The sequence below is a fragment of the Heptranchias perlo genome, chromosome 13 (assembly GCF_035084215.1).
Source record: "Heptranchias perlo isolate sHepPer1 chromosome 13, sHepPer1.hap1, whole genome shotgun sequence".
Classification (NCBI taxonomy): domain Eukaryota; kingdom Metazoa; phylum Chordata; class Chondrichthyes; order Hexanchiformes; family Hexanchidae; genus Heptranchias; species Heptranchias perlo.
The window spans coordinates 25,447,314-25,470,369 of record NC_090337.1 but is presented as its reverse complement, the minus strand read 5'-3'; the positions used below and the strand labels follow the sequence as shown (position 1 = coordinate 25,470,369).

The window sequence follows — 23,056 nt, the reverse complement described above, 5'->3', positions numbered from 1 at the left end:
TCAAGGTCAGGGCTTTCTCTTGCTCAAGTTGGTCATTGCCTTGTATTTATCTGCCATGAACGTTACCTGTCACTTGTCAGCCCAAGCCCTAATGTAGGCCAGCATGGTCTGCTACATTATCGCAGGAGTTCTGACTGGACTGAACACTGTGGAATCATTAAAGAACAGCCCCACTCTGGACTTTATAACAGAATGAAGATGATTGGCTGAGGACACTTCCTTGAGGAACTCCTGCAGCAAATATCGCTGAAATTGTGTAAGAGTCATGCAATATCCCAGTCTCATATTGCACAAAACCTCACAGTAAAGGAAACAGTTTATCAATATCAAATAATGTCCAAAGGGAAGTTAGAAACGGTGTGGAGGGTGCTTTGACAACCTTCCAACTCAATGTTAAGATAGACCTTTCACAATCCATTTACCACGGACTGGATTGCCTAAAGCATTAAATAAAATGAATAATTGACAAGAAAAATGTTTGTTCCTTTTTACTGTAATATGCCAGAGACCTAAAAAAAAATCTAAGCAGTAAAATCAGTGGTTAACCTCTGAGGAATGTATTAGTAGAAATAATTTTGACATTAGAATCTCTAGAGAACGTTTTGGATGAAGTCTAAGAATAACCTGATTGGAGCACCAAATAAATGGCCATGTATTTCTGAAGCTGCTCCTGCTGTATCATCGTAACTTCGCCAGAAGTGCGCCGGATTCCCCATTTATGCGCATAAATGGGATTTCTGCCGCATTTCTAGTGAAGTTGCGGGAGCAGCTCTGAGGAAATTCCAGCTATGGTGAATCTACAAGGAGACCACAAAACTTGCTAAATCAATTTGCCAAAACTAAGGCCAGGAATGAGTGTCAATAGTAAGATATTTGAAGCCACAAGAAGACATTGGTTCAAAAGGAATATGTGTAAGTTTATGAAAAACAAGATTAAGATTTCATAATAGTTGTGATTAAAAGAACTGACTATCCTTTCAATCAATCTTGACACCAAGGGGTGCCCTTAAGTCATTTCGTCTATAAGGGATGGAATACTGCAGTGTCATTAAATGTACTCAAATTTACCTGAATCTCTGGCTGAACAACTGCTGGCATTTTGTTGTAATGATTTTCTCCCCCACTCCTTTCCTGAAGGAGCATAGCATTGTTTTGAACCAAGTTTTTCTTGCAATTCAACTATCCAGTCCTCCAGGGTTGCCCTCATCTCAATATACAGATCAGGCTGCTTTTCCACGTAGCCTTTCAGAACAAACTTCACACTCCTTTCTACAACTGGGTCCACTCCTATTTCTCACCTACATGCTGCCTCTCGGCGAAATGGATCTCAAAATTCTAAATCAGGGAACTGAATACCTTATAATTCATGAGTACGTGTTGTTTTAAATTCACACTCAAAATTCAGTTGTTTTCTCTGCCAAACACGCTTTCTCCCTCCTTTTAGGTTAACTGCTGTCTCTCACTAGATTGGAATTGCCCTGGCAACAAGTTCCTCTAAGCCTATAGTATCACTCAGAAACCTCAGGCATGAATGAGTTTATCTTCAATGCAGCAAATAACAGTCCAAGGTGGAGATTATATTGCATTTATGATAAAAGTGAGCTTGGCTGAATTGATTACCTCAGAGTCCTGAAAGTGTTGTGTTCAAGCCCTGTTATGGATTTGAGCATATAACCTAGGTTGACACTTCAGTGCAGTACTGAGAGTGTTGCATTGTTGGAAGTGCTCTCTTTTGAATGAGACAATAAACTGAGGCCGCCTGCTTGCAGAGGTGGACGTAAAAAACCTACAGAGTTTCCCTAGTTTCCTGGCTAGCATTCTTCCCCCAACCAACACTATTAAAGACAGATTATCTGTTTGTTTATTCACTGCTTGTGGAACTTGTTCAATGTCCTCTCTAAGTTAATTTCTTTGCTGAGACCCACTTTCTGCCCCCTTGGTGCCTTCCCCACCCAACTCCTGAACCACTCCGCTTTACTTGGTCTCGATGGCACTGACATTTTTTAACTCCTCTCTGTTTAAACACTGTCCCTCCTCCTTTCAAAACTGCCATCACGCTTTCTCAAAAAGCCTACCAATGACTAGTCCATCTCCTCGAACCATCACCCAATCTCTAATCTGTTTGTCCAAGGTCCTTGAATGCGATGTCCTCACACCTCTTTTGCAACCTCCTGTGCAAATACCTTCAGTTCGGATTCCATTCGCTGAGACTGCCCTGGCCAAAGTCACCAACGATATCCTGTGTGACTGGAACAGTAGTGCTTCATAACATCTTGCGTTCTCTGCAGCTTTCAATCACGTTATCCTGCCCAGCACCTGTCCTCCGTGGTCTATTTCTGTGGGCCTGCCCTAGTATGGTTCCATTTGTAGTTGTCCCAACTCAGCTAGTGAATCATCATCAACGGCTTCTCCTCCAGCTCCTGCACAGTCACCTCCAGAGTTCCCCAAGGATCAATCCTTAGTTGCTTCCTCATCTACATCTTTAGTGGCATCTGTAGACAATGACTCAGGTTCCACATGTAATCTGATAACACCCAGCTAAACAATTGAAAATCAAAGCCATCATTTTTGGCCCCTGCCAAAAACTGCACACCATTACCATCGACTCCATTCCCCTTGACGCCATTCCCCAAGACTGCATACAAACTCAGTGCTTTGTTTGACCCAGAGTTGTGTTTCAAACCCCACATCCTATCCATCACCAAGGCCTCTTACTTCCACCTCTGCATTGCCCATCTCCAGCTCTATCGTATCCCATTACCACTGATAACCTTATGAGAAAAGATGGTTTATATTTCAGATGTAGTTCCTTCATTATCAGCATTCTGACAAAGGACCTACACACGAAACAGTAACCTAGCTTTTCTCTTTTCGGTTTCAAATATATCCAGGGTCTGTATTGATTTTGTGGATCTCAGCAAGGGTTAACAGTGGGTTGATTCAACTGACCCCAGTGTCCTGGATTATTGAATAGAAAATCAACCATGAATCCTGTTCCTGATTGTTATCTAGTGACACCTGCTGGAAAGGACTAGTTGTGGGCATTGGCAAAGGCAGGACTGGACTCAGCTGTGACGGCCCTCCATAAAAAAAGCCTGCTGACACTCAATGACCTAAACTCACATATAAAGAAAAGACAACATGGGCGAGGTGTGAAACTGGCACCTGTAGGCCATACCCAAACACGTGGAAAGGAATTAGAAAACAAAATGGATGCAAATATCTCTCATCAAATCTCAACTCCAGACTTCTATAATCCTTCTACATTGGGTTTTCACCTCATCCTCAACAGAGTCACAGATCATGTAGATAATTACTCACAAACTGGAGGGTAGTTTTGCCTATAGTGTGTGTGTTTCTGGCTTGTGACAGGTCTGAAGCTTGTGGGACCCCATGAAAAACATATTCTGAACTTCTAACTGTATCCTGACACCAGCTGAGCTCAAATGCCGATAGCAGAATGAAACCAAGCAAAATGTGTGGTTTTTTTTTTACACGAAAGTGGTTTATTGATTTCTTCAAAGCATTTCCAAGTTTTACAATGTATAATAAATCTTTTGCAGCTGTTCTGAGAGTTACCAACCCAGATTTGAAATAGCTCTAGCCCATTCTGCAGGAGCATGTTGTGAATTAGATGCCATGAATGAGCATCTCCAATAAAACTATAATGTTGGAACATGGTGAGAATATCTTCTGGATTTCCACACGTAACCCTGTGGGAGAATAGAAGGAATGAAATAGAATGAGCCTTTCAATAACTCTTTTGTAACACTTATATAAACTACTGTTCACCATTTACATAAACGATTTGGATTCAGGAATCAGAAGTACAATTTCAAAATTTGCGGACGACGCCAAATTGAACTAATACTGAAGAGGATTGCGACAAAATACAGAAAGGCATTAATAAACTTGCAGAAAGAGCAGGTAATTGGCAAATTAATTTCAATATAGATGTGTGAGGTGGTACATTTTGGCAGGAAGAATAAGGAGGCCAAATAACCTTTGGAAAATAAGAGTCTAAATGGTGTAGAGGAGCAGAGGGATCTGGGGGTACAGATACACAAATCATTTAAAGTAGCAACACAAGGCCATATAAAGCAAAGCATTGGGGTGCATTTCTAGAGGGACAGAATTAAAAGCAGGGAAGTTATGTTAAACTTGTATCGAACCTTGGTTAGACCAAGCTTGGAGTACAGTGAACAGTTCTGGTCTCCAAGTTATAAAAAGGATATAGAGGCACTGGAGAAGGTGCAAAAAAGATTGCATGATACCGGAACTGAGAGGTTATATCTATCAGGAAAGATTGAAAAGGCTGGGGCTCTTTTCTCTAGAAAAGGGAAAACTGAGGGGTGACCTGATAAGAGGTCTTTTAAGATTATGAACAGGTTTGATAGGGTCGACATGGATAAGATGTTTCCACATGCGGGGGAGACCAGAACTAGGGGCCATAAATATAAGATAGTCACTAATAAATCCAATAGGGAATTCAGGAGAAACTTCTTTACCCGAAGAGTGGTTAGAATGTGGAACTCGCCACCACAAGGAGTAGTTGAGGCGACGAGCATAGATGCATTTAAGGGGAAAATAGATAAACACATGAGGGAGAAAGGAATAGAAGGATATGTTGATGGGGTTAGATGAAGGGTGGGAGGAGGCTCGTGTGGAGCATAAACACCAGCATGGACTTGTTGGGCTGAATGGCCTGTTTCTGTGCTGTACATTCTATGTCATTCTTTTCTGCAAAAATGTTGACACATGCAGAAACCCATTACCGTGTTTAAGAGCCCCCAAACCAAGCTGCTGAGAAATCCATACATATATGTTTGCCCAATATACTGCATACTCTCTCCCCATATGGAGATATCCAATATACACAAGTCTGGAGTGTTTAGATGCAAGTCAGCAGAGCCATGGATTCCAGAATTGGGGTATTGCCGAGCATTTACTGAGCTAAAACTATACACTTTGCCAGCACAGAGCACTAGCAAGCTTCATGTTGTTAGTCTTCTGAGCACTATCCAATGGCTCAGGCTGGGAAGTTCAGATGCGTGGATGTCCGAGTAGGACAGGATTGAAGTTGCCTACAATACTCCCATGGTGCAACAGCTTACCAACTGTCCACCCTCATGTGTGAAGAATAGCTACAGGATGATATCAGTGGATGACTGCCATCAATACAACTGCACTCCAGTATAAGTCAGGGCTTTCAGAAAAGGAGGCAAAAAAATTGGAGGGTGGGAGGAAAGGCCTCCTATATGGAACTCGGCAATAACTCTATTGAGGTGGGGGGTGGGGAGAAAATACATTTAGTTTGAGTTACAAAACTTAGGGGGTGAATGTTTTAAACAAATTGGTAGAGTTGTTGTAATGGCTCCAGTAATAGTTCAGCAGGAGAAAGAGAGCGCAAGGGAATGCTTGGCAATTCACAACACTTACTACGTTTAATCATCAATGTATTCAAATGGCTCTGGTGGCTCAGGCTCTTCTTCCTCTTCCTCAATCTTGGGTCCATGAGCGGCAACAGCTTCCACAAGCTCCTCTATCTCCTCGCTGGTGTCCTTTAGAATTATAATCCCACCAATAGACAGCTGCAACAATAGATTTTGGCAGTATTTACAACAGAGCAACTGAATTCAGTAATAGCTGACTTTTTTTTTTAAAAACTAAAAAAAATGTACATTTCATCTTGTAGAATTTCAAAGGAGAAATTAAACATACCCAGAATGATTTGTACTACTGACCTAGAGAACAATACATAATGCATATTATGAAGAGAGTGATTCATATGATTTCTATATTAACCAGGGCCACAATCAGTGCTCATTAGATCAGCATTCATGGCCTATTAGACTGCTATACCACAACGCATTATTATAACGGCAGTTCCCCTGAATCCAAGTTAGATAAAGTCACATAAGCCTTTCGCACCAAATAAGTAGATTCAAGGAGATTTTGATTAAAAGTCTCCAGCATATTTAACAATTTAACAGGAAATGACTCCACTGACCCACTCCAGAATTATATGCAACAGACCTGCATTAACACTAAAAGTATGGAACGAGGGAAGACCATTCAGGCACATCAAGCTTGATCCTTCCATAAACCACATCATGGCTTCAGTCCCCTTTATTTAATCTCCCGAGGGAAAGTTCCATAAAAAATATTTCTTGCAGCATTCTAGAATATAAGCCTGCACTTACACACCCATTACGCATGCAGCACAGTTTACACACACACACACACACACACACAGAGAGAGAGAAAAAAAAAGACACGTGCACAGAAAGAAAAATAGGAGGGTGAACTTCTTATGTGGGAAGTCAAGTTTTTTGTTCCAGAATACAGTCAAACCAACTTAATAGCTGAGAAAAGAATAAACAATTGAAATCTCGTGCACAACTCCCTTTTCTATTTTACCAGTAATATCTGTCCCTGTTAAATGAATAATTTAAATGAATAAAAGGTGTAAATGAATTGTGAAAGACCGGATGTATTAATTTAAGCATTGTATTGCCTCGCTAAAGCTGACGTGTTAAGTCCCTTTTGCTAATCCTGTTAAACTCTTTTTACAAGCATCTTTGACAAGGTGTGAAAATCATCTAATTAAGTGATGTTTCAGGGTCGTCTTCACCTAATCAGGTGTTCATGATGTGGAGATGCCGGTGATGGACTGGGGTTGACAATTGTAAACAATTTTACAACACCAAGTTATAGTCCAGCAATTTTATTTTAAATTCACAAGCTTTCGGAGACATTTACCTGAGGAAGGAGGAAGTCTTCGAAAGCTTGTGAATTTAAAATAAAATTGCTGGACTATAACTTGGTGTTGTAAAATTGTTTACAATAATCAGGTGTTAGGGCTGAAGTACTTTTACAATGTGACAAGAGCCTTTGTTTAGGTGTCAAAAACCACCTCATCAGGTGCTAATGTTCAAGCTTTTGTGATACTTTAAACTGACATGTTTAACTGTGCAGCATTTCTAGACATGCTTAATTTTTAAATTGCCCTTTTCAAAAAAAAGATTAAGTCCTTTTTTAAAGACTTGTTGTGCTGCACGGTATATACTGTGTATGTTGCAAATGACAAATACACTTTATTATCCATAACAACTGTGTGACTGTTTTTACAGTACTGTAATTGCAATCCAGTTTACATTCCTTTGTTGGCTTCTTGCCAAACTTGATACAACAGTTAAAACAGACAAAATAATAGAACGGTTCAGTGAATAAAATTACTTGGCAAAATCATTATTTATTTAACTGTTTTGCACTGCATCTCTTCCAAAATTAGGTGGGTTGACCCCTTTCTCTCATCCATTTGTAACTTTTTTTTATTATTATTCTCCCTCTTTATTTTGCAGCAAGTAGATGGTGACTGTGCTTAGAGTTAGTTGATCAACAAGTTGAATTGATATAGTGCCTTTTATGTGGGAAGACGTCCCACGGCACTTCACAGGAACGTAAATCAGTTAAAAATTGGCACAGAGCCGAAGGAGAAGGATAGGTGACCAAAAGCTTCGTCAAAGAGATGGATTTTAAGGAGTATCTTAAAGGAGGAGAGAGAGATTTTTTTTTATTCGTTCACGGGATGTGGGCGTCGCTGGCGAGGCCAGCATTTATTGCCCATCCCTAATTGCCCTCGAGAAGGTGGTGGTGAGCCGCCTTCTTGAACCGCTGCAGTCCGTGTGGTGACGGTTCTCCCACAGTGCTGTTAGGAAGGGAGTTCCAGGATTTTGACCCAGCGACAATGAAGGAACGGCGATATATTTCCAAATCGGGATGGTGTGTGACTTGGAGGGGAACGTGCAGGTGGTCTTGTTCCCATGTGCCTGCTGCTCTCATCCTTCTAGATGGTAGAGGTCGCGGGTTTGGGAGGTGCTGTCGAAGAAGCCTTGGCGAGTTGCTGCAGTGCATCCTGTGGATGGTACACACTGCAGTCACAGTGCGCCGGTGGTGAAGGGAGTGAATGTTTAGGGTGGTGGATGGGGTGCCAATCAAGCGGGCTGCTTTATCTTGGATGGTGTCGAGCTTCTTGAGTGTTGTTGGAGCTGCACACATCCAAGCAAGTGGAGAGTATTCCATCATACTCCTGACTTGTGCCTTGTAGATGGTGGAAAGGCTTTGAGGAGTCAGGAGGTGAGTCACTCGCCGCAGAAAATACCCAGCCTCTGACCTGCTCTCGTAGCCACAGTATTTATATGGCTGGTCCAGTTAAGTTTCTGGTCAATGGTGACCCCCAGGATGTTGATGGTGGGGGATTCGGCGATGGTAATGCCGTTGAATGTCAAGGGGAGGTGGTTAGACTCTCTCTTGTTGGAGATGGCCATTACCTGGCACTTATCTGGCGCGAATGTTACTTGCCACTTATGAGCCCAAGCCTGGATGTTGTCCAGGTCTTGCTGCATGCGGGCTCGGACTGCTTCATTATTTGAGGGGTTGCGAATGGATCCGAACACTGTGCAGTCATCAGCGAACATCCCCATTTCTGACCTTATGATGGAGGGAAGATCATTGATGAAGCAGCTGAAGATGGTTGGGCCTAGGACATTGCCCTGCGGAACTCCTGCAGCAATGTCCTGGGGCTGAGATGATTGGCCTCCAACAACCACTACCATCTTCCTTTGTGCTAGGTATGACTCCAGCCACTGGAGAGTTTTCCCCCTGATTCCCATTGACTTCAATTTTACTAGGGCTCCTTGGTGCCACACTCGGTCAAATGCTGCCTTGATGTCAAGGGCAGATGGAGAGGCGGAGAGTTTTAGGGAGGGTGTTCCAGAGCTTAGGGCTTTGATAGCTAACGGTATGGCTGCCAAGGGTGGGGTGAGGAAGTGGGGGATGCACGAGGACTGAGTTGGATGAATGCAGGGTTCTAGCAGGGTTGTAGAGCTGGTAGAGGCTACAGAGATAGGGAGAAGTGAGGCCATGGAGGAATTTGAACATGAGGGTGAGAATTTTAAAATTGATGCATTGCTGGACCAGGAGCTAATGTAGGTCAGCGAGCACAAGGATGATGGGTGAACGGGACTTAGTGCAAATTAGGATACAGGCAGCAGAGTTTTACATAAGAACATAAGAAATAGGAGGAGTAGGTCATACGGCCCCTCGAGCCTGCTCCAGCATTCAATAAGATCATGGCTGATCTTTGACCTCAACTCCACTTTCCTGCCTGAACCCCATATCCCTTGATTCCACTGGGCCCCAAAAATCTATCTATCTGAGCCTTGAACCCTATTCAACGGCTGAGCATCCACAGCACTCTGGGGTAGAGAATTCCAAAGATTCACAACCCTGAGTGAAGAAGTTCCTCCTCGTCTCAGTCTTAAATGGCCGACCCCTTATCCTGCAACTATGCCCCCTAGTTCTAGACTCTCCAGCCAGGGGAAACAGCCTCTCAGCATCTACCTTTTCAAGCCCCCTCAGAATCTTATATGTTTCAATGAGATCACCTCTCAGTCTTCTAAACTCCAGAGAGTATAGACCCATTCTACTCAATCTCTCCTCATAGGACAACCCCCTCATCCCAGGAATTAATCTAGTAAACATTCGTTGCACTGCCTCTAAGGCAAGTATATCCTTCCTTAGATAAGGAGACCAAAACTGTAAACAGTACTCCAGGTGCGGTCTCACCAAAGCCCTGTACAACTGTAGTAAGACTTCCTTACTCTTGTACTCCAACCCCCTTGCAATGAAGGCCAACATGCCATTTGCCTTCTTAATTGCTTCCTGTAACTGCATGGCAACTTTTTGCGTTTCTTGTACGAGGACACCCAAATATCTCTGAATACCAACATTTCATAGTTTCTCGCCATTTAAAAAATATTCTGTTTTTCTATTCTACCTACCAAAGTGAATAACATCACATTTCGCCACATTATACTCCATCTGCCACCTACTTGCCCACTCATTTAACCTGTCTATGTCCCTTTGCAGGTGCTGTGCCCTCCTCACAGCTTGCTTTCCCACCTAGTTTTGTATCGTCAGCAAACTTGGATACATTACATTCGGCCCCTTCATTTAAGCCATTAATATAGATTGTAAAAAGCTGAGGCCCAAGCACTGATCCTTGCGGCACCCCACTAGTTACAGCCTGCCATCATGAAAATGGCCCGTTTATCCCTACTCTCTGTTTTCTGTCCATTAACCAATCCTCTATCCATACTAATATGTTACCCCCAACCCCATAAGCCCTTATCTTGCATAACAACCTTTTATGTGGCACCTTATGGGATGCCTTTTGAAAATCTAAATATACTACATCCGCTGGTTCCCCTTTATCTACCCTGCTAGTTACATACTCAAAATACTCTAACAGATGTCAAACATGATTTCCCTTTCATAAAACCATGTTGACTCTGCTTAATCATACGATGATTTTATAAGTGCCCTGTTACTACTTCATTAATAATGGATTCCAGCATTTTCCCCACAACTGATGTCAGGCTAACTGGCCTGTAGTTCCATTTTCTCTCTCTCCCTCCTTTCTTGGATAGCCGGGTTATATTTGCTACCTTCCAATCTGCTGGGACAGTTTTAGAATCTAGGGAATTTTGGAAGAGTTTTTGGATAAGCTCATGGTTATGGAGGGTGAAAAACGGGAAGCCGGCCAGGAAAGCATTGGAATAGTCGAGTCTGGAGGTAGCAAAAGCCTCGATGAGGGTTTCAGCAGCAGATGGGCTGGGGCAGGGGCAGAGATGGCTGATTTTACGAAGGTGGAAGTAGGTGGTCTTTGTGATGGAGTGGATATGGGGTTGGCAGCTGTTCTCAGGGTGAAAAAGAACACCAAGGATGTAAATAATCTGGTTCAACCTGACACAGTGGCCAGGAGGGAGAGGGATGGAATTGGTGACTAGGGAACGGAGTTTGTGGTGGGGACTGAAAATAATGACTTCAGTCTTCCCAATGTTTAATTAGAGGAAACTTCGCCTCATCCAGGACTGAATGTCAGTCAAGCAGTTTGACAACATAGAAACAGTGGAGGGGTCGAGAGAGATGGTGGTGAGGTAGGGCTGGGTGTCATCAGTGTAGATGTGGATCCTGACGTGTTTTTGGATGAGGTCGCCGAGGGGCAGCATGTAGATTAGAAATAGGAGTGGGCCAAGGATAGATACTGGGAGGACATCAGAGGTAACGACGCGGGAGTGGGAAGAAAAGCCATTGCAGGAGATTCTCTGGCTACGACTGGATATTTAAGAGTGGAACCAAGCAAGGGCAGTCCGACTCAGCTGAACAACAGGAGAGGCTTTAATAGGTATGTGAAGCAACCAGAGCAGGTGGCATAGAACAGGAAAGACCTTCAGAAAAGGATTCAAATTACCAGTCTCCTTACAGATGGAGCAATACACTGCTCAATCTCCAATGTGTTGAAGAAGAAGTCAGGTTAGTGCTTGGGGCCAGTGCGCAATATTCTATAAAACCGACAAAGCAGCTGGCTTTCCCACCTTGGGAGAAATTCAACCAGTGCTGCTTCTCTTTGTGACATTGTTCAATGTTATGACATTCCAATTAAAATGAGATAGATGAGAGATATGACTAATACTTCCCAACACTATACAGGTGTACAGCATATTGATGGTTACAACACAATGTTCCTAACATGCCAAAAATAAAGGTTACCAAATACCAGCAGAGCTCATCAAAAATGCATAGCCTTTGGCAAAGTAAGTGTCACATTTTTACCTTTCATTCCTTACTGTACTATCTAACATCGATTTTTCACATTTCACAAGGGATTAGTACAATTCTAAGAGATCATTTTACAAGCTGCAATGTGCCAGCTGGGAGGATGATTAGACTTTGTACAAATATTTATACATGTCTATTAGTAAAGTGCTCTGTATGTGCTGTTCCACTTCACACCCACCTAAAAGTGGGGAGATGGGATTTCTTTTGCAATACTTGCTAGAGATATTAAAATTTTATCAAGTCAAAAAGAAGTTTCACCAGATAGGAGTTCTGTGTTCAAAACAAGAGAGTCAGATCATAAATAGTTCCCAGTTAGAGGCATTAGACAAATAGATACTTCTAATTCAAAAAAAGTCTGATTTTTGTGATAAAAATAGAAGTTACACTATGAAACGAATGTCATTTATTTACAGTAACACCAAGCTCTCCTACAGTTCACCAGTTGCGAGACAGATGAGGGCATGACGACCTCCCTACATAATTTCGACAATGAATATACTTCAGAAAACACATTGTAACTTTTTCACAATCAGGTTTTGGTTTTATGCTGGAATATTATAAACATTGTTAGTCACAACAAGGCTACACTTGTATTATTCAAAAATATAAACGAACTGTGATTACTTTAATAAAGCAGCAGTTATTTAGATGAAAGGTACCAGATCTCGTCAGTCAATTCTAAGTATATATTCTCGATCTTAAGACTGGAGGATAATTATCCAGTGATGGAGTGGTATATCAATTTACAGCCCTTCCATTAGTAACTCTTCCAAACCAGTAATCCCAATGTCATCAGCACCCAATGCTTAAACAAAAAAAAAATTCAACACAAATAAATGTAATTTAAAAAAAAAATTGTGGTGGTGAGAAGCTTATGAAAAAAAATGCTATTGGGCTCTTCCAACAAAAGTTTGAATAAATTAAAAGGTTTGATCATGTTTGTCCATTTTAACAACAGATATCTGTGGAGTAAGTGTTGGCAATGTTAAGCACTTTTGCAAGTTCACACTGTTAGATAGAGGTTACAATGGTCGACATCTTCATAGCCTTTAATCACTGAAGACATCAGGGTAAAAATTCACCTGGGTGGCAGTGCAAAACAGGCAGAATCGCAACGGCTGCCTTCAATAGAACTGAATATCAAGTCAGGCGTATAACAGGCGGCTGATGCGATACTGCCCATTTTGAGCTACCACCCAAGAAGAATTTTTAACCCGTATTTTCTAATTCTAAGGTAGTTCTTGCATTATTACAATTATAGAGTCAGACTCCATACTGCCATTGATTGGCAGCATTTTTAGTTTAGAATTTCTGTCTATTTGCACATTTTGAAAAAGCATTACTCACAGGTTTAAAGGGTTGGTACCTGCACCCTTCTGGCATAGTCAAGACTTTAAGTTGTGCAGGCATTACGCGAGCTGGGTTCTCCAATAGCTGGAAGTTTGGCTCTGGCTCTTTTTTCTTTTCTTTCTCTTTGTCTTCATCCTTCTTCTCAGTCTCTTCCTGAAATGGAAACAAACAAAGTAGAATCAACATAAAAGCACATTTAGATGAACACCACTAATTAAAATTAATAAAGCTACCATTTAGATTTTTTTTTAGCATTGGTTTCTTCTTTACCTCAATGGAAGCTTAAATATTTCTAGAGATTCCAAATTTGAATAGCAGAGAACTAAGTACATTACTTTCCTCCTCTCCCCTCCACAGTTTACTACACCGATATTTCAATGCCACTAATTCTTGTTCAAAAGTGAACAATGAAATAATAAATCATTAAACAATATGTGCTCAAGATTGTACTTACAACTTCCATTTTCTCCTCCTCTTTTTCTTTTCCCTTCTCTTTTTCTTTTTCTTTCTCTTTCTTCTTTGCTTTGGCAGTGATTGACAGGACAGCTGTGGAAACCTAAGGGTTTAATAGATAACATTTTTTCACATTAAACCTAAAATCATAGAACTCGAAAATGAAACAGAAATACTTCTCAAAGTTTAGAAAGATGAATTCAAGGTTAAAATTCAAGATGGCAACAGAAACAACAGCAGGCTACAGGCTATCTACAAACTCAGAATTATCTATTCCATCATCATCCCTCAAAAAATAAACATACTTTCTCCTCTTGCGTTTTCTATGCTGCAATATTGCTGTTTTAGTAAGGGTAAGACTGACTTAGCACTCATGCACAAACCAATCCATTATGAGTAACTTAAACTGTGGATAGAAATCATAGTTTATATTTTTCCAAGTTTGTTAAAATTCATAATGCAAATTAAACTTTAATATGAAATGTTGGGGAAATACATTTACAAAATGCAAGAGTTTCATATTTTACAAGACAGGAACAAGAAATATATATGGAAACACAAAAATACTTAACTCTGCATAGAATCATAGAAGTTACAACATGGAAACAGGCCCTTCGACCCAACATGTCCATGTCGCCCTGTTTATACCACTAAGCTAGTCCCAATTTCCTGCACTTGGCCCATATCCCTCTATACCCATCTTACCCATGTAACTGTCCAAATGCTTTTTAAAAGACAAAATTGTACCCGCCTCTACTACTGCCTCTGGCAGCTCGTTCCAGACACTCACCACCCTTTGAGTGAAAAAATTGCCCCTCTGGACCCTTTTGTATCTCTCCCCTCTCACCTTAAATCTATGCCCCCTCGTTATAGACTCCCCTACCTTTGGGAAAAGATTTTGACTATCTACCTTATCTATGCCCCTCATTATTTTATAGACTTCAATAAGATCACCCCTAAACCTCCTACTCTCCAGGGAAAAAAGTCCCAGTCTATCTAACCTCTCCCTATAAGTCAAACCATCAAGTCCCGGTAGCATCCTAGTAAATCTTTTCTGCACTCTTTCTAGTTTAATAATATCTTTTCTATAATAGGGTGACCAGAACTGTACACAGTATTCCAAGTGTGGCCTCACCAATGCCCTGTACAATTTCAACAAGACATCCCAACTCCTGCATTCAATGTTCTGACCAATGAAACCAAGCATGCCGAATGCCTTCTTCACCACCCTATCCACTTTCAAGGAGCTATGAACCTGTACTCCTAGATCTCTTTGTTCTATAACTCTCCCCAACGCACTACCATTAACGGAGTAGGTCCTGGCCCGATTCGATCTACCAAAATGCATCACCTCACATTTATCTAAATTAAACTCCATCTGCCATTCATCGGCCCACTGGCCCAATTTATCAAGATCCCGTTGCAATCCTAGATAACCTTCTTCACTGTCCACAATGCCACCAATCTTGGTGTCATCTGCAAACTTACTAACCATGCCTCCTAAATTCTCATCCAAATCATTAATATAAATAACAAATAACAGCGGACCCAGCACCGATCCCTGAGGCACACCGCTGGACACAGGCAGCCAGTTTGAAAAACAACCCTCAACAACCACCCTCTGTCTTCTGTCGTCAAGCCAATTTTGTATCCAATTGGCTACCTCACCTTGGATCCCATGAGCTTTAACCTTATGTAACAACCTACCATGCGGTACCTTATCAAAGGCTTTGCTGAAGTCCATGTAGACCACGTCTACTGCACAGCCCTCATCTTTCTTCTTGGTTACCCCTTCAAAAAACTCAATCAAATTCGTGAGACATGATTTTCCTCTCACAAAACCATGCTGACTGTTCCTAATTAGTCCCTGCCTCTCCAAATGCCTGTAGATCCTGTCCCTCAGAATACCCTCTAACAACTTACCCACTACAGATGTCAGGCTCACCGGTCTGTAGTTCCCAGGCTTTACCCTGCCGCCCTTCTTAAACAAAGGCACAACATTTGCTACCTTCCAATCTTCAGGCACCTCACCTGTAGCGGCGGATGATTCAAATATCTCTGCTAGGGGACCCGCAATTTCCTCCCTAACCTCCCATAACGTCCTGGGATACATTTCATCAGCTCCCGGAGATTTATCTACGTTGATGCGCGTTAAGACTTCTAGCACCTCCCTCTCTGTAATATGTACACTCCTCAAGACATCACTATTTATTTCCCCATGATCAATTTACTCCTCTAATTATGCATATGTACACAGAGCATTTGCCCTTTAGCTTTGTTTGTATAGAAATGGCATGTGAAATATACCTTTTCTTTCTCTTTCTCTTTAGGAACCTCCAGGGGAGCAGGGTAAGCAAATGTTGATGGCTTGCAGTTTGACCGGTACTGGACTTTAGGCATCTGTGAACGTAGAATATCAAACATGCTATATACATGTACAGTGTACCGAAATTATTGAACAAGCTGTGAAAATAAGGCCAGAAAGTATATTTTAATACTTTGGAACAACTATTTACCCAAGTCCATTTATTTGGAAGAAGGAAAGAAGAGAGAGAAGAAAACTTGCATTTAAATAGCGCCTTCCATGACCTCAGGACATCCCAAAGCGCTTTACAACCAATGAAGTACATTTGAAATGTAGTTGTTGTAACGTAGGAAACATGTCAGTCAATTTGCGCACCGCGAAGTTCCCACAAACAGTAATGAAATAAATATCCAGATCATCTGTTGTAGGCATTGTTTGTGGGATAAATATTGACCAGGAGACTGGGAGAACATCCCTGCGATTCTTCGAATAGTGCCATGGGATCTTTTATGTCCACCCGAGAGCACACACAGGGCTTCGCTTTAGCTTCTCATCCAAAAGACGGCACTTCCAACAGTGCAGCACTCCCTCGGTATCAGGCTAGATTACGTGCTCAAGTTTCGGGAGTGGGACGAACCCAAAACCCTCTGACTCAGAAGTGAGGGTGCTACCATTAAGCCACAGCTGACATTAGTGGATGTTTAATGACCCGTTTTTGTACTTCTTGTACTTAAGTATGCATCTATCACATCAATATATATATATACACACACTGTATGGTTGAATTTTCTGACTATTTTAATTATATAAACTGTCTACTGAAATTTCCATTAAGACTCCAAGACCGCAGAACTTTCATTATTTTCTGTCCCAGGTGGCAGTTGTTGAATTTACAAATTTCAAGGTGCAATCTTGTTCTGTTTTGTTATTACCTAGATATAACAATATGCATAGCATTAGTTTTCTTGTATAGCTGAGTAATTGCTTTATTTTTCTCTGTGGCTGGAAAGTATATGCGGTCAACAGATTGTGGCTAGCCTAAGGCTCAGTAAGTTTCACTGGTTCTTAACTGACCTGCCACAGAGGGAGCACCTCAGCTGCAGAAAACAAGACAAAATACTTAAGCTATTTCATTCCTTTGTAAGCATGCTTCCTGTCGAATTACTACGGGAGTAGAACAGGTCTGTTGAGGTAGGGCTAGAAGAATCATAGTAGGCTTACACACCATCCTTCCCACTGGAACATAAAAATTATGAACTAATAATATGTGATCTTATGGCTTTTTTTCTATCACACCAAATGGGATAAAAATAAAATGGAACTTCTGAACTCAATACTAACCAACATAATCACATCAGATTTCTACTCTGTATAAAATAAATCCAAATGTCCCTATGGAGTAGCAAGGAGTAAAAGAGATAACACAAAGAAAGAAGTTACCTTGAGATCCTTGTTAAGTCCAATGACTGCAGTTGGAGTGAAAGCCAGGGACAAAAAATGTGAATGAGGGAACCAGAACCAGAACTGGGTAAACACCAGTACCCCTACCACTGAGGGCATGTGGGTGTGTCCTGTCCGTGACTGGAGTGAAATAGTCATGTTACGGCCACCTATCAAAAGAAAGGAAAAAATAACTATTACATTACCACATGAAGCTCCTGGCTACCTGGGATTAAAATACAATTTATTAACTTGAATGATCTTAAGGATGTGTGCGAAGCAAGGATGAAGGTATTTGCACGCGCATGGTGGTCTAGGACCTTATCACATCAAAATGTTCAGGTCAGGAAGACAATACATAAAGACACATTCATTATGGCTTTGTTACAATGTATTGATTTCTGGATACTACAAGCTAAGTGTGTGCTATGTAAATGTAATAGCATGAAGTGCTGCATCTAATTTGGTATCTTAGACTTCAAACTATTTTCTGCAGATCCTGGATCCCAGAATACAAGAATTTTGACCCATAAGAACAGAAGAAATAGGAGGAGCAGTAGGCCATATGGCCCCTCGAGCTGCTCCACCATTCGATCAGATCAGGCTGATCTTTAACCTCAACTCCACTTTCCTGCCTGAACCCCATATCCCTTGATTCCCCTAGAGTCCAAAAATCTATCTATCTCAGTCTTAAATATATTCAATGACTCAGCATCCACAGCCCTCTGGGGTAGAAAATTCCAAAGATTCACAACCATCTGCCTGAAGAAATTCCTCCTCATCTCAGTCTTGAATGGCCGACCCCTGATCCTGCGATGAAGCCCCCTAGTTCTAAACTCTCTAGCCTGGGGAAACAATCTCTCAGCATCTAGCCTGTCAAGCCCCCTCATAATCTTATATTTTTCAATGAGATCACCTCTCATTCTTCTAAACTTCAGAAAGTATAGGCCCTTTCCACTCAACCTCTCATCCCAGGAATAAATCTAATCAACCTTCGTTGCACCGCCTCCAAGGCAAGTATATCCTTCCTTAGATAAGGAGACCAAAACTGTATGCAGTACTCCAGGTGAGGTCTCACTAAAGCCCTGTACAACTGTAGTAAGACTTCCTTACTCTTGTACTCCAAACCAAGCAACAAAGTCCAAATCTCTGAATTGTCTTGACATTCAAATTCATCACCTTCTCATCCATTCATAATCTCTTTATATTGAGAGTCAGAGGTTGATTGCTGATGTATATTAGATTCAACTCACGAGTGGATTTCAAGCCAGAATGAATTCAAATAGACGTTGAGGATACCTAGTATAATTGATTTAGATGCAAAAGGTGCCCTCAACATTTCCACATCCATTACAAAGGTTTCCAAACAATTAAGGCATTAGCTGGATCATCGATCAGGCCAAGTACCAATTTTTTTCGAAGTGATAGAACAAGGAGTATCATAGGTGCCTGAGATACAGCAGTGCTGAAAATGGAACTGGCAGCAGAATTAGAATGGAAAGCCTAAGTATCAAACTTAAAAAAAACTGTTACTTTTGTTAATCTTCAACTGAAAAGATGAATAGTTCCTTAAACTCGGACATTGCAAATGGCTGCCAATCCAGACAGATAAAGCAGAAAAGGGTTAGAGACACAGTAAATAAACTGCTCAGACAGTTCTGTAGCTTCTCCTCTGATGAGCAGCAGAGCAAACCACCTGCTCATTTGAGAGAAAGTACAGAATTCTATTAAACTGTAATAAATCTTTAGCAGTGAGAAATAGAGAGTTACCGTTGCTGACATTTCAGAAGAACACTACTGTTTTACATAATGAGATGCCAAACAATAGATAGAAGGTACAGTTAAAAATAGTGCTCTGGCATTATTCTTCCTGAAGTACAACTTAAAGACACTCATTTTCACTTTGATTTTTCATCACAGCAGGAGGGGATGGGTGAAGTTTTAGTGCTGGAAGAGGTTTTAAAAACACACCTATAAAATGCACCACAGTGAATGGGTGCTAAAGGTGTTAAATCCCAGGACTGATGTGCTAAAGGGGCTGAATGGCCTACTCCTGTTCTTGTTAGCCAATACTTTGGTATGCTCTTGGCAAGGCAGCGGAATGTAATGGTCAATAATAACACATTCCAACCCAGAAAAAGTCCAAAGATTCTCCTTATCAGAAGAAGGGAAATATGCTGGTAATACCAAACTCAGAACTCTGCAGCTATTTTTAAACAACAGGTAGTGGAGAATCAAAAACAAGCAAAATAAACACATTCCAAAAACATGTGTATATATATATATATATATATATACACACACACACACAGTAGTACCTGGAATGCACTGACACAGCATAACTCTTATATCGATATGTATTTGGTTTACAAGAATGAATTGAATATACTGCAGAATGTGGTCAACGGTAAGAAACAAAATCATATGGAAACAAGATTGTTAAATAATTAAATCCAATATGAAAATGTTGAACTAGTTAAAAACAACGTAGTTTATCTTTAAATTTGAAATTAAACCTAGGATGTTAATTTTAAACTGAATTTCGGCTCTGAAAACTTCAATATTTTAGTATGAATGCAAAAGAATGTATTTAACAATTACTTTTCCTTTTAAAGAGTGGAGATAGTCAATCACATCAATTGCAATGCTTACAGTGATGTGCTCATTTCTACAATGCAAAATGAATTGACTGAATGGCTGGTCATTTTTAGAAAGGTTTCATCAAGGAAGGTCACACCTCAATGATGGCGGAGTCCAGCACGCGAGTGCAGAAGACAAGGCTGAAGCGTTTGCAACCATCTTCAGCCAGAAGTGCCGAGTGGATGATCCATCTCGGCCTCCTCCCAATATCCCCACCATCACAGACGCCAGTCTTCAGCCAATTCGATTCACTCCACGTGATATCAAGAAACGGCTGAGTGCACTGGATACAGCAAAGGCTATGGGCCCCAACAACATCCCAGCTGTAGGGTTAAAGACTTCTGCTCTAGAACTAGCTGTGCCTCTAGCCAAGCTGTTCCAGTACAGCTACAACACTGGCATCTACCCGAAAATGTGGAAAATTGCCCAGGTATGTCTTGTCCACAAAAAGCAGGACATATCCAATCCGGCCAATTACCGCCCCATCAGTCTACTCTCAATCGTCAGCAAAGTGATGGAAGGTGTTGTCAACAGTGCTATCAAGCGGCACTTACTCACCAATAACCTGCTCACCGATGCTCAGTTTGGGTTCCGCCAGGACCACTCGGCTCCAGACCTCATTACAGCCTTGGTCCAAACATGGACAAAAGAGCTGAATTCCAGAGGTGAGGGGAGAGTGACTGCCCTTGACATCAAGGCAGCATTTGACCGAGTGTGGCACCAAGGAGCCCTAGTAAAATTGAAGTCAATGGGAATCAGGGGGAAAACTCTCCAGTGGCTGGAGTCATATCTAGCACAAAGGAAGATGGTAGTGGTTGTGGGAGGCCAATCATCTCAGCCCCAGGACATTGCTGCAGGAGTTCCGCAGGGCAGTGCCCTAGGCCCAACCATCTTCAGCTGCTTCATCAATGACCTTCCCTCCATCATAAGGTCAGAAATGGGGATGTTCGCTGATGACTGCACAGTGTTCAGATCCATTCGCAACCCCTCAAATAATGAAGCAGTCCAAGCCCGCATGCAGCAAGACCTGGACAACATCCAGGCTTGGGCTCATAAGTGGCAAGTAACATTCGCTCCAGACAAGTGCCAGGCAATGACCATCTCCAACAAGAGAGAGTCTAACCACCTCCCCTTGACATTCAACGGCATTACCATCGCCGAATCCCCCACCATCAACATCCTGGGGGTCACCATTGACCAGAAACTGAACTGGACCAGCCATATAAATACTGTGGCTACGAGAGCAGGTCAGAGGCTGGGTATTCTGCGGTGAGTGACTCACCTCCTGACTCCCCAAAGCCTTTCCACCATCTACAAGGCACAAGTCAGGAGTGTGATGGAATACTCTCCACTTGCTTGGATGAGTGCAGCTCCAACAACACTCAAGAAGCTCGACACCATCCAAGATAAAGCAGCCCGCTTGATTGGCACCCCATCCACCACCCTAAACATTCACTCCCTTCACCACCGGCACGTTGTGGCTGCAGTGTGCACCATCCACAGGATGCACTGCAGCAACTCGCCAAGGCTTCTTTAACAGCACCTCCTAAACCCGCGACCTCTACCACCTAGAAGGACAAGAGCAGCAGGCACATGGGAACAACACCACCTGCACGTTCCCCTCCAAGTCACACACCATCCCGACTTGGAAATATATCGCCGTTCCTTCATCGTCGCTGGGTCAAAATCCTGGAACTCCCTTCCTAACAGCACTGTGGGAGAACCGTCACCACACGGACTGCAGCGGTTCAAGAAGGCGGCTCACCACCACCTTCTCAAGGGCAATTAGGGATGGGCAATAAATGCCGGCCTCGCCAGCGACGCTCACATCCCATGAATGAATAAAAAAAACACCTACGAACTAAAAAGTTTTTTAAAAAAGTATGCTGCTGTTTCGAGATTATATTTTTGAATATCAACGGTTTTTCCCACTTCTAGATACCTTAACGCCATCAACACTTATGAGAGTGGCGGTCTAATTATTGATCAACAGTGGGACTAGCAGATATCTCCCCCTTGATAAAAACAAAGGTTCTGTTGCTATGCAGCAGTGTTAAATTAGCGACCTGTCTGAGAACAATTGAAATGAACTGAGTGACAGCAGATAGATTGAACGTTGGACCCACATTATATTTATAACTGAAGGTGAAATGTTTAGGATATTTTACAGAAGATTACGTGTTTTCATCTCACTATGTGTTTCTTGTTCTGGAATGACCAATTCTACCCATGGTGTCTATGTTGTTGTTCAAGCAGTCCCTATTCCCCTTCATTTGGCTTCAGAATGACTTTACTGCAGATCGAAGATGTTTTAAAAAGACATTAACATAATTTTTAAAATTATTAGCTCTTTGGTTTAAAAGAACAAAAGTTTTGCTATCAGCCTGATTTTTAACTGGAGTCTAATTAGCATCTTTATCTTAAGGCTCATTACTCCAATGAAGAAATACATGGGGTCTCGGAAATAAAAGGATCTAAGGATTAAAAATAATTAAGGGCATCAAATCAGTATGGCTGAGAAAAGTACAGAAGCAGTTACAGATTGGAGTCACTATCTGACAAGTCGGCCAAAGATATGCTTTCTGTCAATTTGTATTAAATCAAATCATTAGGTTTTACACATTGCTTTTGTAAATTGTTTCTGAATGTTTTTATGATTGGTCTCTGGATAAGAAGGGAGTACATCTCTGGAAAAAAATTGCTCTATTTCAAAGTATATGAGGTGAGATACAAAGTCTGCATACTTAAAAAAAGGCTGTGGTATTCAGTTAACTACCCAAGGTCTGGTTTTCCTCATTCATTGCTGCAGTCCAACATCCACATACTAAAATACTCTGGGAGAGTATAGGAGACCGCCTAGGCATCCATGTCTGAGACACCGTCAGTTGATGAACTTTTGCGCAAGCTTGTAGGAAAGGAGTCAGTGGAATAATTTATCTGCTTAATGTGGATCCAGGCTGTCACGTGCTTGAGAGCTGCGGTCAGACTCCCCATGACTGTAACCTCAATTGGGAAAGTGGGATGAAAACGAACTTGTATTTATATAGCACTGTATCACATTCCCAGGATGCCCCAAACTACTATACATCCAATTACTTTTTAAGTAATAGTTACGTTATGATGTAGATAAATTCAGCAACCAATTTGCAGCAAGGTATTATAAACAGTAAATGAGATGAATCA

The 23,056-nt window shown here is 41.6% G+C and overlaps 1 protein-coding gene across 1 annotated transcript in view; it reads right to left on the bottom strand.

Annotated features, from left to right (window-relative positions):
- Nucleotides 1-3,483: 3,483 nt before the first annotated feature.
- psmd1 (proteasome 26S subunit, non-ATPase 1) overlaps nt 3,484-23,056 on the bottom strand; it is a 126,199-nt gene continuing 106,626 nt past the window's right edge. Inside the window, exons 20-25 of the mRNA XM_067995180.1 lie at nt 17,234-17,403; nt 15,796-15,888; nt 13,490-13,591; nt 13,033-13,188; nt 5,440-5,591; nt 3,484-3,713 (exon numbers count right to left, since the gene is read on the bottom strand). Coding sequence (XP_067851281.1) covers nt 5,445-5,591; nt 13,033-13,188; nt 13,490-13,591; nt 15,796-15,888; nt 17,234-17,403 — 668 coding nt within the window. The 3' untranslated portion in view covers nt 3,484-3,713; nt 5,440-5,444. The remainder of the gene's footprint in view (nt 3,714-5,439; nt 5,592-13,032; nt 13,189-13,489; nt 13,592-15,795; nt 15,889-17,233; nt 17,404-23,056) is intronic.